Source organism: Narcine bancroftii, chromosome 2 (assembly GCF_036971445.1).
Source record: "Narcine bancroftii isolate sNarBan1 chromosome 2, sNarBan1.hap1, whole genome shotgun sequence".
Lineage (NCBI taxonomy): Eukaryota > Metazoa > Chordata > Chondrichthyes > Torpediniformes > Narcinidae > Narcine > Narcine bancroftii.
The window spans coordinates 300956114-300972038 of record NC_091470.1 but is presented as its reverse complement, the minus strand read 5'-3'; the positions used below and the strand labels follow the sequence as shown (position 1 = coordinate 300972038).

Genomic DNA, 15925 nt, shown 5'->3' with positions numbered 1-15925 from the left:
CCTGATATGCAAAGGGTTCTGGGGCCCCACATCCACATGCTAGGGTGGTAAAGTGGGTGTACAGTGTATTTGGCTTTAGTGGGTGGGGCACTGATCATAAAGAGTAGAAGGTCATGCTGCAGCTGTTTAAAACTTTGGTAAGGGTGCATTTGCAATACTGTATCCAATTATCATTTCCCCATTACAGGATGGATGTGGAGGCTACATAAGTTAACCACATGATGCTTAATTTAAAAGGTACGAGATATGAGGAGAGCTTAGACAAACATGGATTGTTCTCTCTGCAAAGTAGGAGGCACGGGGAAACCTCAGGAGCTGAATCAGGAGTGGACAGTCAGATTCTTTACCCCAGGGAAATAGCTTTGTGCATTGGAGTGCATATATCCAAAGGTAACATGTGGGACAAATATTTTGCACAGAGTGGTAGTTCCTAGAACGGGCTATCAGTAATGATAGAAGCAGATACAATGCTAGCATTTTAAAGGCTTCTAGATAGTCACATGAACATAGAGGGAACAGACAGCAAACAGCAAATTGATGCTTGGGCCAAAGGGCATAGGGTATTTTCCTGTGCAGTACTATACTATGAGACTATACTATACTATTTGTCCGTGAACTACTCTTTGCAGACGATGCCGCTTTAGTTGCCCATTCAGAGCCAGCTCTTCAGCGCTTGACGTCCTGCTTTGCGGAAACTGCCAAAATGTTTGGCCTGGAAGTCAGCCTGAAGAAAACTGAGGTCCTCCATCAGCCAGCTCCCCACCATGATTACCAGCCCCCCCACATCTCCATCGGGCACACAAAACTCAAAACGGTCAACCAGTTTACCTATCTCGGCTGCACCATTTCATCAGATGCAAGGATCGACAATGAGATAGACAACAGACTCGCCAAGGCAAATAGCGCCTTTGGAAGACTACACAAAAGAGTCTGGAAAAACAACCAACTGAAAAACCTCACAAAGATAAGCGTATACAGAGCCGTTGTCATACCCACACTCCTGTTCGGCTCCGAATCATGGGTCCTCTACCGGCACCACCTACGGCTCCTAGAACGCTTCCACCAGCGTTGTCTCCGCTCCATCCTCAACATCCATTGGAGCGCTTACATCCCTAACGTCGAAGTACTCGAGATGGCAGAGGTCGACAGCATCGTGTCCACGCTGCTGAAGATCCAGCTGCGCTGGATGGGTCACGTCTCCAGAATGGAGGACCATCGCCTTCCCAAGATCGTGTTATATGGCGAGCTCTCCACTGGCCACCGTGACAGAGGTGCACCAAAGAAAAGGTACAAGGACTGCCTAAAGAAATCTCTTGGTGCCTGCCACATTGACCACCGCCAGTGGGCTGATAACGCCTCAAACCGTGCATCTTGGCGCCTCACAGTTTGGCGGGCAGCAACCTCCTTTGAAAAAGACCGCAGAGCCCACCTCACTGACAAAAGGCAAAGGAGGAAAAACCCAACACCTAACCCCAACCAACCAATTTTCCCCTGCAACCGCTGCAATCGTGTCTGCCTGTCCCGCATCGGACTTGTCAGCCACAAACGAGCCTGCAGCTGACGTGGACTTTTTACCCTCTCCATAAATCTTCGTCCGCGAAGCCAAGCCAAAGAAGAACTATACTATGGTCTATAAAAGGGAGATAATACATTGTTGGGAAAGATTATTGTAAATTGGGCAATAATGGAGACAATGGAAGAATCAAAGTCAGTGAGAAAGGGTGCTTCAAAATTAGATTACGAGTATTTACAATCCAAGGAAGCATCCCAAAACATATTAATCATGCGGAAAACCAGTTCAATAGTAAACAATCGAAAGTGTGACTGAAAGTTAATTTTACCACTGCAAGTTGAGTTCTGGAGGCCACTGTGTGAAAGACAGCTGGCATCATAAGAGATTCTTCCACCTTCAATCCCATCTCATTTTCGGCAGAGAATGTTGTCTTGGGAATAGTTGGTGCACGGTCACACAGAATCATCTCTTTATTGTATAGAAATATGGGATTTGTTTCCTGTGATTTAAAACATTTTAAAGTAGAAAAGTTTAAATAGTAGTTGAATTTGCTCAAAGCACCTCCCTTACAAGGCAACATTAGGTCTGAAATCTTAACAAAATAGGCTTCAATTCACCAATAATTGCATATCATTTAAGGACAATATATGGATTTTGTTTTATCTGTAATATACATTTCAATAATCCACAAATCCAATATTTACTGCTCTGGATACAGAAATATAGCTGCAGTTTGTAGTGTGATGTCAACAAGCAGACTGCATAAGCAATTAAAGATGGTATAATATACATGAAGAATCATTAGAAAAATAAAATTAAAAGCATTGAAATATTAATGAGATTAATGTCAACAATATTTAAAACTAAGAATGTATATGTAAAGATTTATTGGTCACTTACTGTTCCAGCACTGTAGCTACAAACACGCCTGTCTGCCACCATGCATTCTCCTCCATTGACAACCAATACTTGATGCTGAGTTGCAATCTTATACTTAGCTTGGATGGCATGTTTAAGGTCTGCAACACTGAAATAAAATAATTAAGATACTTAACCACACATCTCCATTTAGATGGGACTATCTAAATTAAATGCAATCTGCATAATATATTAATTTTAACTATCCTCATAAAAGCCTCAAGTCAATTGTGCAGTTCCAAAAAAAATGGTGACTGAGGATAGTACTAGCGACTCAATCCAAGCCCAGATTCAAAATACAAACTTAAGACCCAATAGGTTTTTCAGGATTTTGGTCACAATAGTACTACTAATGATCATCCAATAAGACAAATTCCATTCGCAACTCAACATACATACGATACTGATTACAATTGTTCCTCTAGCTGAGTCCTCAAAAGATTATTCTAAAACTTCCCAATTTTAAAGAAAAAGCACCATGACAGTGTGCCCAAAAGCTGGCCTGAAGTGTCGGCAAAAACAAAGCACTTCATCTAGATTAGTAAGATTTCTTGCTGGAAATTACTCAGACAAGAGTCCACAATATTTTTCAACCAATGACAAAGATAGGAGTAGGGATGAGGTCCTCAAGAGTTAGCAAATGATGGAGTTAGCAAAGAAGCTGAAAAGCAGGACCTCAAGGGTCGTAATCTCTCACCAGTGAGAGTGCCAGATTAATGCGTCGCTGAAGTGTTGGTGCAGGAGATCAATTTGTGGATCATTTAGATCTCTACCGCCGAAGGTCAGACCTATACAAAAAGGACAGGCTGCACCTGAACTGGAGTTGGATCAATATTCTGGCAGGCAGGTTTGCTAGCGCTATTGAGGAGGGTTTAATTTAGCAAAGGGATGGGAATGAGAATGTGAGAACAGGGAAGAAGGTGAAAAGCATGATGCAATATGTTGTAAGCTTGTAAAAAGGGCAGGCAGTGAAGAAAGCATAAATGTAGTCAGTTTGAAGGTTTGAAATGTGTGTATTAGGAATAAAGATGAACTCAGAGCATGGATCAATATGTGGAATTACAATGTTGTGGCCATTAGAGGCTTGGCTGGCAGAAAGACAGGATTGGTTGATGCAAGCACCAGGGTTTAGGGGTTTTCAAAGGAATAGGATCTGAGGTAAGAGAATGACGGGGAGGCGAGTAACATTACTATTCAGGGTTAGAATCACACCTGTTGGAAGGGAGGACGCTATAGAGGGAATATCTACTGAGTTGGTGTGGGTGGAAGTCAGAAATGGGAAGGGAGTTATGTCTGTACTGGGAGTAGTCTATAGGGCCCCAAATAGCCCAAGGAACAGAGAAGTAGACAGAGTTTGGAATGGTGCAGAAATTACAGGGTTAATGTTATGGGAGTCCTCATCTTTTCCAATATTGACTGGCCCCTCCTTATTGCAAGAAAGATATATGGGGCAGAATTTGTTAGGTGTATCCAAGAAAGATTCTTGACACAGTATGTGGACCAGCTGACTAGAGGAGAGGCCATACTGGATCTAGTACTGGTTAATGAATCTGGTCAGGTGGCATTGCCTATGATCCTGGAGTCCTTCTTGGCAAATATGATCCCCCTGTTACGTCTACTTGAGAAGATTAAAACACCAAAGTCTGCAGACTCTGTGATTTTGGTGTTAGTGACCATAACTCCCTGAGCTTTAGCGATCTCTTAGTCTGCACCCAGTTTTTAACAATGTAGAGAAGGCCATAAAGGGAGCACTGGATAAAGTAGATCACTCCCTCAGATGCACAAGACGAGGATGAAAGCAGACAAAATGGAAAAGTTTTTAAATTGGGGAAGGGGTAATTGTAATGGGATGAGGCAGGTACTAGGGAGAGTAAATTGGGAAGAGATGTCCATAGTAGAAAGCACAGAAATAATGTGGAGGATATTTAGGGATCACATGCCAGGTTCAGGAAAAGTTTTTCCCACTGAGACAGGGAAAAGTTAGTTGGAAAAGGGGACTGTGGTTGAAAAAAAAACAGGTTAGGCAGCTATTTAAGAATAGGGAAGCATACATTAGATTTATGATGCAGGAAACCAGAAGGCCTCATGAGAATTATACGGTAACCAGGAGGAAACTTAAGAAAGGACTGATGAAAGCTTGAAGGGTGAATGAGAAGTCCCTGGCAAGTAGGATTAAGAAGAGCCCCAAAGTGTCTATGCGTACGTCAAAAATAAAAGGATGAGAATGAAGATGAGGCTTTGCATCAGTATTCACCAGAAAAAAAGGACATTGATCTGGGTGAGGCTGCATGATGTTGAGATTAGGGAAGAGGAAGTGTTGGATCTCCTTAAAAACATATGGGCGCGATATATCCCAGATTTCTGTGGAAAGGGAGTGAAGATATAGCTGGGGTATTGCCTATGATCGTGGAATCCTTCTTGGCAAATATAACCCCTTCTTTAAGAAAGGGAATTATAGACCAGTGAGTCTTGCATCAGTGGTGTGCAAACTATTGACAAGGATTAAAACACAGAAGTCTGTGATTGAAGTAAAAACAACATGCTGGAAAAACTCAGCAGGTTAAGCAGTATACCTTATATGGCAAAGATAAAGATACTGTACATAACCATGTTTCAGGCTTGAGCACTTTATCAATATATTAAAAATATCAGCAGACACCAGAACAAAATTGTGTGGTGGGGGGCGGGGGGGGGGGGGGGTGTGGTAAGCAGAGGAGCATGTACCTAAAGGTAGGAAGTAATAGGTGGATAAGGGAGGGAGGGCACAGCAGCAAGCAGGGGAAGAGGGACGGCTCTGTGAATAAAGGGAAGGGGGTGGAGAGGTAAGGGAAAGAAGACAAAGGTAAAAGGGAAGGGAAAGAAAATAGAGAGTAGTTTAGCAAAAACTGGAGTAGTTGATGTGAATGCCATCTGGCTGGAGAGTGCACAGACAGAAAATCAAGTGTTGCTCCTCCAAATTATAGGTGGTCTTGGTGCAATAGTGCATGTCGTGATGGACAAATATGAGTATGGGAGTGGGAAGCAGAAATGAAATGGTTGGCCACTGGGAGATCCCTGACACTAATGTGGACAGAGTGAAGGTGCTCAATGAAGCGATCTCTTAGTCTGCACCCAGTTTTTAAACAATATAGAGAAGGTCATAAAGGGAGCACTGGATAAAGTAGATCACTCTCACAGATACACAAGTGTTGCTTAATTTGAAAGGACTGTTTGGGGCCCCAAATTGTGGTGAGGGAGGAGGTATGGGCACAAGTGTGGCACTTACTGCGGCCACAGGGAAGGCGGCAAAGTGGAGGGGGCGATTGGTGGGGAGGGATGAGTGGACGAGGGAGCGGTGCCTATGGAAGGCAGCGGGGAAGGGACAACATGTCTAATAGTGGGATTATGTTATAGGTGGCAGAAATTACAAAGGATAAGGTGTTGGATCCAGAGGTTGGTGGGGTGGTGGGCAAGTACAATTCTGTACTGGTTACATCTGGGACAGATGAGCAGGAAATGGAGGAGATACAAGTTGATGGTGGTGGAGGGGAAGCCAATTTTGTGGAAGACAGATATTTCAGATAAGCTGGATCGAAGGACCTCATTGTGGGAACATGCGACGGAGATGGAGAAATTGCTGGAATGGGATCGAATCCTTGCAGAAGCCTGGTGTGAGGAAGTGTTGTCAAGGTAGTTGTTGGAGTTGGTGGGTTTGTAAAAGGATTCTTTAGGATAGGATTTAGAGATGTACAGTCTACTCAGAGATAGTAAGCCTGGTTTTGTGAGAGGAAGGTTGTGCCTCATATGCCTAGAGGTGGTAACAAAAGAAATTGTTGAAGGTAGGACAGTAAATATGGTCTGTATGGATTTTAGTAAGGCATTTGACAAGGTCCCTCATGACAGGCACATGCAACGAGTCCACTGACTTGACTGTGTTGGTTAAAAATTGGCTTGCGTGTACAAAAGCAGAGATGGAAAGTATTCTGCCTAGAGGTCAGGGACTAGTGGAGTTCTGCAGGGATCTGTTCTGGAACCCCCGTCCCTTGTAATTTTAAAAAAATATTTGACATCAATGGAAAAAGCAGAATGATGAGTAAGTAAGTTTGCAGATAATACAAAGGTTGAGGAATTGTGGATTGTGCTGAAGGTTGTCGTAGGAGAGGATGCAAAGTTGGGTGGTAGAATGCAGTTGAAATTCAATCTGTTAAGTGTGAAGTGATACATTTTTTGGAAGGCTGAGTGCAGGGTTAATGATTGGATACTTAACAGTGGGGAGGTACAGAGGGACCCTGGGGTTATCATGCAGGTCAATTGGATAGTTAAGGCGGCCTACAGGATGCTAGTCTCCATTATTAAAGGAACAGAATTCATTTGCAACTCTATAAATCTCTGGTGACCTCAATTCAGGTTACCTCATTATAGGAAGTATTACGAACTGAGAAAACTCTGAAAACCAGCAGCAATGGAAATTCACTAAGACAATGGTTACTTAAAAATGCTTTCAATTTTCTTCATACATAATAATATCAATATTTAACTTAACTCCCTTCTAATTCTAAACACACGTGTATGTGTTCAGGAAAGTTCTTCGTTTCACTGTCCTATCATTCACTTTTCACTTCTCCAAGTTCACTGGTATCAGGCAATTTTCCACACTGTGCACAGAATTTAACATTTATGATCTTCACCAAGCTCTGGTGTTTTAACTTAAATTGTTACTGCTGAAGAAGGTCTTTGTTCATTTAGAGAGATAGTTGTTGTTCATTGGACACACAAACTGATCTCCTTCAATCAGCCACTTTAGTATCTTGCCAAAGAAACTTGCACCCTCATGGGTTTTTCCAGGATACCACAAAGAGTTCTTCTATTCCCCCTATTTCAGGAGAAACACAATAACCAGCCAAAGCCTCTTGTAATTGACGACAAGACTTTAGAATCGGCTGAACTTAGAACTCAAAACCCATCTTCAAATGAGGTTTTGCAGCAGATCTTCAACACCAACTGCTTTATTCAACTTCCTCTCTTTCCTCTCTCCCCTCTCTCCCCTCTCTCCCCTCTCTCCCCTCTCTCCCCTCTCTCCCCTCTCTCCCCTCTCTCCCCTCTCTCCCCTCTCTCCCCTCTCTCCCCTCTCTCCCCTCTCTCCCCTCTCTCCCCTCTCTCCCCTCTCTCCCCTCTCTCCCCTCTCTCCCCTCTCTCCCCTCTCTCCCCTCTCTCCCCTCTCTCCCCTCTCTCCCCTCTCTCCCCTCTCTCCCCTCTCTCCCCTCTCTCCCCTCTCTCCCCTCTCTCCCCTCTCTCCCCTCTCTCCCCTCTCTCCCCTCTCTCCCCTCTCTCCCCTCTCTCCCTCTCCTCCTCCGCCCCCCAAAAAGAATGGGATGTTATTTTTCTCTGTTTGCAAAACCACGTGACCCCTTTTAGAACATCAAATTTCAACCAGAAATTTAGATCACTGGCACCAGTTTAGCAATAAAAGGTTAATCAGTTTTTGAGCCTGGACATCTGTTCAAACATGTGATTCCTTTAAAGACAATAGTCCATTTCAATTCTACAACATCAGTCTAGTTAAAACCTACTTGTGAAGTCTTCATAGGCATTCTCCATGTAAAGTCACTGTAGACTTGAAGGCTCCATCCGCACAAGCTTTTGCATTCCAAATTAGATGTTTGTTTGTGAAATGTAACTGAGATGTCTGTTTGTGAAGTGTGACCTAAACTAAACCCCCACAATCTATACCTTTTTAAGATATATTTTATCCCATAATTGTATTAAATTATTCTGCTACAGAAGGATGTGGAAGCAATGGGAGAAGGTCCAAAGGATGTTGCCTCGATTAGGAATTAAGTCTTATGAGGCAAGGTTAGTGGAGCTCAGACTTTTCTCTTTGGAGCGATGAAAGATGAGAGGTGACTTAGAGGTCTACAAGATTTTGAGAGGCATAGTGGATTGCTTGCGCCTCCCCCCCACAAACACCAGAGGACATCTGTACAAAGTGAAGGGAGGAAAGTTTAGGGACGTCATCGAAGTTTTTATTAAAAAAAACAGATGTGGGTACCTGAAATGTCAGAGGCTGAAACATTAGGGGCATTAAAGAGACTCTTTGACAGGCACATGGATGAAAGATAAACAAAGTTACAAAACAGAAAGGGTTTGCATTTTTTGGTGGGAATATGCACATTGGCCCAACATAGAGGGCTGAAGGGCCTGTACTGTGCTGTAATGTTCTATTCACATACATAAAGAGTGATAGCAATAAACATTAAGTGAAAGCTTTGACAATAATTCAATGTTCACACTCGATTTCCAAATCACTAGTGAGTAAAAACCCATGGACATGTCTGTTGATTTATTTCTTTAGCCAAGGTATTATTCCTTTAGCCAAGGTATTATTCCTTTTTACATCTAGTATGCATACTACCAACTAAATTCTTCTACAAAATATGAGAACTTCAGCCTGCAGATGGTGATATCAATATTGCCAAATAAAGTGATGCAGAGTTATAAAAACAAGTCAGACAATGTAGATGCAAATAACAAAAATTCTGAACATATGTACTTACGTCTGTACAGCAAGTTCTGTATCAAATGTAAGGGTAGTTCCAGTATTTACCAGAAATACATACAACTTCATGTTGCCACCACCACTTTCATCAACTTCTTCACTTCATTTATCTATTAACAAGAAAGTACATTTATAAATATATTTATATAAATACCTTTAACACAATGAGCTCTAACTTCGATGTAAACATATTATTCAACCTACTGCAAATTCAAAGTTTAAATACAATTTGCACACAAAGTTGTTCTGCCACCTTGAAGTCTTCCATTGCTTGGCATACTTTTGCTGCAGCTTTCAGTCCACTCAACGTCATTCACTATTATCTCTGACTTATCTTGCATTTGTTTCATGCACTATTTCCCAGATATAACCATTAATACCATATAGTGCCTGCCCACCAGGCCTCTATACCAGCTCAAACTTAAAGCCTAGTTCTTTCCTAACATTGTAGTATTGTTGATTTCATCTCACCCATGAAATCTCCCTTCGAATAACACAAGAAACATACTTAAATGGATGAGTCAACAGATTAAAGTGGGAAAAAAGATTTAGAGATAGTAATTAATCAAGAAAATTGGCGGAACTTAAGTAAAGATAGTATGACTAAATTGTTAATGTGAGATTAGTTCATTACAATTTTATACATCAATTATATTTAACTTCAGAAAAATTAAAGAGATAATTTCTTCAGATTTATATTTTAGATGTCGAAAGGAGGTTGGCTCTTTTTTAGATTCTACTTGGCTATGTGATACAGTAAAATCTTTTTGGATGCAACTTAAAGAACTTTTAGAATGTATTTTTTAAAGTTAAATTTCTATTGGATCCATCAGTATTTTTGTTAGGTAATATTAAAAAATTGAGTTTGGAATTGAGATTAACTAGGTTTCAAATTGTGTTTTTGAGACTAGCATTGGCTGTAGCCAGAAATTATTTAGCGATTACTTTGAAAAATTAGACTGATTTGAGTTTACATAGATGACATATGGAATTGAGATCTTTTATTCCAATGGAAAAAATAACATTTAATTTAAGTGATAACTTTTTTTTTAAAAAACAGACAATTTGGAGCCCTTATTTGGATTACATAGGTTTTAAATTTTGAATTCTCTGGCCACGCTGTAGTGGTGTTACTCTAATCCATGGTCATTAATTATATTATTGTGGTTTATATCCTTCCTTTCTTTTTCTTCTTTGGGGTTTGGGTTAGTTGGTTAGGAGAGGTTTGAGGGAAGAGGTATGGAGGGGATAGTGTCGGGGGGAGGGTTGGAATCGGAGAAGGTGGGTAGGAGGGAGGGATTAATGTGTTATATACACCATGTATTTTTTATTAATTATATGTATTATTTGTTTTTCTGATTCTGTATATCATGGTTTTAATATTCTAAATATTCAAAAAACTCACCAGAACATACAATAATTGTTAATTCTTACAATTATTTAAAAAAATTCTAAGAATAAGCCCCACAATTTCATAAATTGGAACTTTCTATCTTTAATATTATATCTATTTTTCTTTAATTTTAAATAAGAATTATGTCATATAACCACAAGTCAAGGATGAATCATCTTTCGATTTCAATAAAAATCACTGGTCTGGCTATCAACGTGGTAAAAGTTAAAACTTTTTCCTGAGATCCTGATACAAGTTTATCTGAATCACAAGAAAAAAGAAAAATCAAACAAAGCAATTAACAGGTAAGGTTCCAAAATAATCTTAAAAATAGTTGATTAAGTTTGCAAAATGTCTTTCCAGAATCTCACTAAATTTGGGTACACCCAAAACATGGATCAGAGAAGCTGATCAATATCTGCATAAAAAACAAGATAATTTAATCTTTCCAATAGATACTTTAAATATTTACAAATTAGATAGTTTGTTCATTCTAAGATTTTGGATTTCCGCAAATTTCCAAAACCAATATTTTTGATCCGTTTTTTAATTTACAATTTTATTTTCATGGTGAATTAACATCATGTATTTATAATAATTTATTGGATTTAAATTCAGTTCCCATGGGTGCGATCAACAGTGATTAGGAAATAGGTTTGAATGTAACATTTTTAGATGAAGACTGTTACTCTACTCTCAGCTTGATTAACGATTCCTCATTTTGTGCAAGACACAGCTTATTACCATTTAAGGTGGTACACAGAACTCACATGTCCAAACTTAAACTCGTGATTTCTTAAAGTGTAACAACTTTTTGAGCTGTGACGTCACTGATAAATTCTTTGCTGACTAAGTAAAGCAATGTTTTCCATTATCCTTCCAAAAATAGAATCAAATCAGTTTCCCAGTTCTGAGAAGCACTTCTTTTGAAGTTTGGGACTAAACATTACCTAGACCATCACAATAAAGTGGTGGCAAATAAAAATATGAAAAGGGAGTTGTAATATATGTACATCCAACAAGTTCTATGGGAATATATTAATGGATCCACATTTGTTCTTTAGTCTCAGTTACATCTACTGTATTAAATGAGTTTGAAATTTTAATCTGAGTTTCCCCACACTGTATTTACAAACATTTACTTCTGTTCTCGCAGCTCAAGATATTTCAAACTCCTATTTATGTTAATACTTTAAAACTTGCATCAATTAGTTTGATGCTATCAAAAATGATTCAGGTACTTCATCAGGCTTTGCAGTAAAACCTATGGTTTCAATTTCAACATCTAAGAAAAATTTGGTTGGGTACATAGATGGGAGGGAGATAGAGGGCAGTAGTTCAGTGCAGACTTGATGGTCCAAAGGGCTTGTTTCTGTGCTTCAGAATTCCATGATTTAATAAGAGAATGGACCATGCATTCTGTATCTGCAAGAAAAAGGTCCCAACAAACCTGTTGCACAATACCCATTTTTCTCAGATTCAGGATAAGATCTTGTAAAATAGGGACCACTTCGATCTCAAGAGAGCACACTACACATGAATTAAGAGATCTGGACACCCTTTGGTCAAATGAAAAAAGAAACAATTTTCAAGATCAAGAAAAATCAAACAAGGCACAAAACTCAGCCCATCACGTAACAGAAATCCCAGTCTTCTAACCCCCAAGTCTGCCTCTTGTCCCTGCCACCCGATTCCTGAAACAGATGCTCAATTCCGAGATTATCAGGCAGACTGAGTACATTTTGCAGATGTTGGTGAGGTGATATTCTATTTTTTTCTATTTTTGTTGTCTTTGAAGCCTGAGCTTGAAGATCTCATTATCAACTTGAATGTGCAACTTTGGCCAGAGTTTGACAGGAGAAGTGAGAGCTTGCATTTTTTCCAAACAAGGCAGATTTGGGGATATACTTGAATCTTTTTCTCAAGCCCCATTAGAAAAGCGTCAGAAATTGAGGATTCAAAAATAACTATCATATGCCATTTAATTTCAGTATAATCTTTCAATGTTACTTATATTCTTATTAAACTCTCCACACAATGACCTGTCAAATTAATTTAAAAGACACTCCAAGTTGATGGACATGTGAAGCTCAAGAGACTTCAAATGCTGCATTCTGGAGCAATAAATAATCTATGGGTCAAACATAGTGAAAGGAAGAGAATTATCAACTTTAAGGTTGGAATCCTGCATATGGTACATAGAAATGAATAAATGTATTCCATTGGAAAAAATAACATATAATTTAAGAAATAACATCACAGTATTCAAACAAATTTGGGAACCGTACATGGAACACAACAGAAAAGTCCTACTGCGGACCTCCACCGCCTAAAATGACAGAAGGAGAAGACGAAATGAACTGACCCACTATGTAAAAGTAGAAGACACAAATTTTGTTTATTTTCATTGTCTGATGACACTGTTTAATGGGTTTAATGTATCATATAGGTTGAACGTTGAGTGGGTAGGGGGGGGGGAAGGAGGGAGGGAAGGGAGGGGGGAAAAAGGGGAGAAAATGTCACTGTGTATATTCAAGAGGGAAATGTTTGTGTGTATTTTGATTAGTATGGTTCATAGTGTGAAAATTTTTTTAAAAATTTAAAAAAAGAATAGCAGTGCTTTTTTTCTTTGGCTTGGCTTCGCGGACGAAGATTTATGGAGGGGGTAAAAAAGTCCACGTCAGCTGCAGGCTCGTTTGTGGCTGACCAGTCCGATGCGGGACAGGCAGACACGATTGCAGCGGTTGCAAGGGAAAATTGGTTGGTTGGGGTTGGGTGTTGGGTTTTTCCTCCTTTGCCTTTTGTCAGTGAGGTGGGCTCTGCGGTCTTCTTCAAAGGAGGCTGCTGCCCGCCAAACTGTGAGGCGCCAAGATGCACGGTTTGAGGCGTTATCAGCCCACTGGCGGTGGTCAATGTGGCAGGCACCAAGAGATTTCTTTAGGCAGTCCTTGTACCTTTTCTTTGGTGCACCTCTGTCACGGTGGCCAGTGGAGAGCTCGCCATATAATACGATCTTGGGAAGGCGATGGTCCTCCATTCTGGAGACGTGACCCATCCAGCGCAGCTGGATCTTCAGCAGCGTGGACTCGATGCTGTCGACCTCTGCCATCTCGAGTACCTCGACGTTAGGGGTGTGAGCGCTCCAATGGATGTTGAGGATGGAGCGGAGACAACGCTGGTGGAAGCGTTCTAGGAGCCGTAGGTGGTGCCGGTAGAAGACCCATGATTCGGAGCCGAACAGGAGTGTGGGTATGACAACGGCTCTGTATACGCTTATCTTTGTGAGGTTTTTCAGTTGGTTGTTTTTCCAGACTCTTTTGTGTAGTCTTCCAAAGGCGCTATTTGCCTTGGCGAGTCTGTTGTCTATCTCATTGTCGATCCTTGCATCTGATGAAATGGTGCAGCCGAGATAGGTAAACTGGTTGACCGTTTTGAGTTTTGTGTGCCCGATGGAGATGTGGGGGGGCTGGTAGTCATGGTGGGGAGCTGGCTGATGGAGGACCTCAGTTTTCTTCAGGCTGACTTCCAGGCCAAACATTTTGGCAGTTTCCGCAAAGCAGGACGTCAAGCGCTGAAGAGCTGGCTCTGAATGGGCAACTAAAGCGGCATCATCTGCAAAGAGTAGTTCACGGACAAGTTTCTCTTGTGTCTTGGTGTGAGCTTGCAGGCGCCTCAGATTGAAGAGACTGCCATCCGTGCGTTACCGGATGTAAACAGCGTCTTCATTGTTGGGGTCTTTCATGCAGTGCAGTGCAGAGAGAAGGTAAAGGTTCCATTATCATTACAAAATACTACATTTAGAAAGTATAACATACATGACATTTTTTAATACAGACAGAGATTTGCCACTTTGTCCAGCGCCTCTCACTGAAACCTACAACACCTGGTGTTCTTAGGCGGTCTTGTTATGAGCCCAGAGAACCCCAAAACGCAGCAGCAAAAGATATTCACAAAGACAAATGGCTACTTAAACAAATGCTGCTTTTAATTATCTTCAAATATGAAAACAGGATCAAACTTTTAACTTTTTGCCATTAATTTAACAAACCTAACTTTTAACCCCTTTCTAATTCTAAGCGCACATGTATGTGATGTGTGTATAAGTTTAGAAAAGTTCTTTGATTCACAGTCCAATCTCACTTCTCATTCCTCCAAGTTCACTGGTTGCAGGCAATTCTTATACTGTGCACTGAATTTAACATGTATAAAGTTCACCAGGCTTTGGTGCTTGAAAGGTAAATGGTTCCCACTCAGGAAGGTAGGTTCTTGCTGGTTATCAGAGAGAGATTTGTTGTTCACTGGACACCCACAACTGATTCCTTGGAACCAGCCAATTCAGTGCCTTGCCGAAGAAACTTGGCGCATCAGGTTTTCCAGATGATAACCTCCTTCTTTCAGGTCATCAGAGTTCCTTTTTGTTTCTCTTATTTCAAGTGAAACATTAGGCAGCCAGTCCTTTCCTCTTGTATGAATCACAAGGGCTTTGACCATGCTGAACTAAGCACTCACAATCTGTCTTCCAAATGGGTTTTTTTCTACAAGCTTTCCAGCTTGTCCTGTTTTAGTCCCAGCTGCTGCTCCTGACTGTAGCATGGCAGAACTGAATCCTCACTGAGAAAAAGCTGTTTGACTCTCTCTGCTTGCAAAACCACATGACCCTCTTAGAACATCAAGTTCCACTCCAGATAGCCTGCAGTTCCAATGAGTTACTTCATCTGTTGCCTTTTTGTAAACAACAATCCATTAGTGAAATCTCTTGGACACTCTCTAAACCTTGGCACCAGCCTGTCTAGCATGAGCAGAGCTCCAGTATTTTAAATAAGATCTGTTTTAAAGTGTTTGTATGTGACCTACACTAAAAAACCTGCCCCAATTTATCTCCCAAAAACATATCTATAATCTGTCACAGCCTTGCCTCCAAGTACTTTGCAATCTTGAGCCTGCTTAGCTTCCAAGATCAAACAATCTCAGGCTTATTCAGGCTATTAGGTGATAGGAGAATGAGGACAAGTTGGAGGGGATCAACATGGGCCAGGAGAGGATCGGTAAACTAAGAGAAAGGGTGAAGTATGACAGATGCGCTGCAAAATAGTACCCAAGTCTGTACTTGCTCTCACTGATGTAGAGGATGCCAATATACAGAAATGCCCAAATACACGATGAGGTTGGAGGAAAAGGTGCATGTGAATCCTTGCCTTGCCTAGAAGGGCTATTTAGGAAGGGTAGTTGTGGCCAAGTGTTAAAATTAATGGAAAAGAAATCCTTTGGGATTTCACTACACAGTAATGAATCCTATAAAATACAAAGCAGCATGTCTATCTGGAAAAACCAGATGTGTTACTATAAATTACCCCAAGAGCCTCCATATTCACCTCATTTGCTCCCCAGATGAGGCCTCTATTCCAGGACATCTGAAATGTCTTTTTTTCAGGAAACACAGGAAACTGTGGTAAAAAGAGCCATCTCCCATATTTGTTCCATTTCTCTCTTCTCATTCCCTCCCTCCTCCAAACAAAAGGATGGGAGCTCCCTTTATTCTCATCTATCGTCCATTAATCCTTCAACA

General features: G+C 40.8%; 1 protein-coding gene across 3 annotated transcripts in view; it reads right to left on the bottom strand.

The window, feature by feature from the left end:
* rb1cc1 (RB1-inducible coiled-coil 1) overlaps nucleotides 1-15925 on the bottom strand; it is a 168746-nt gene that overhangs the window by 146132 nt on the left and 6689 nt on the right. For all 3 annotated transcript variants that reach the window (XM_069921504.1, XM_069921505.1, XM_069921503.1), the window contains exons 2-4: nucleotides 8965-9076; nucleotides 2414-2540; nucleotides 1842-2012 (exon numbers count right to left, since the gene is read on the bottom strand). In XM_069921504.1, the coding sequence (XP_069777605.1) occupies nucleotides 1842-2012; nucleotides 2414-2540; nucleotides 8965-9035 (369 nt within the window). In that variant the 5' untranslated portion in view covers nucleotides 9036-9076. The remainder of the gene's footprint in view (nucleotides 1-1841; nucleotides 2013-2413; nucleotides 2541-8964; nucleotides 9077-15925) is intronic.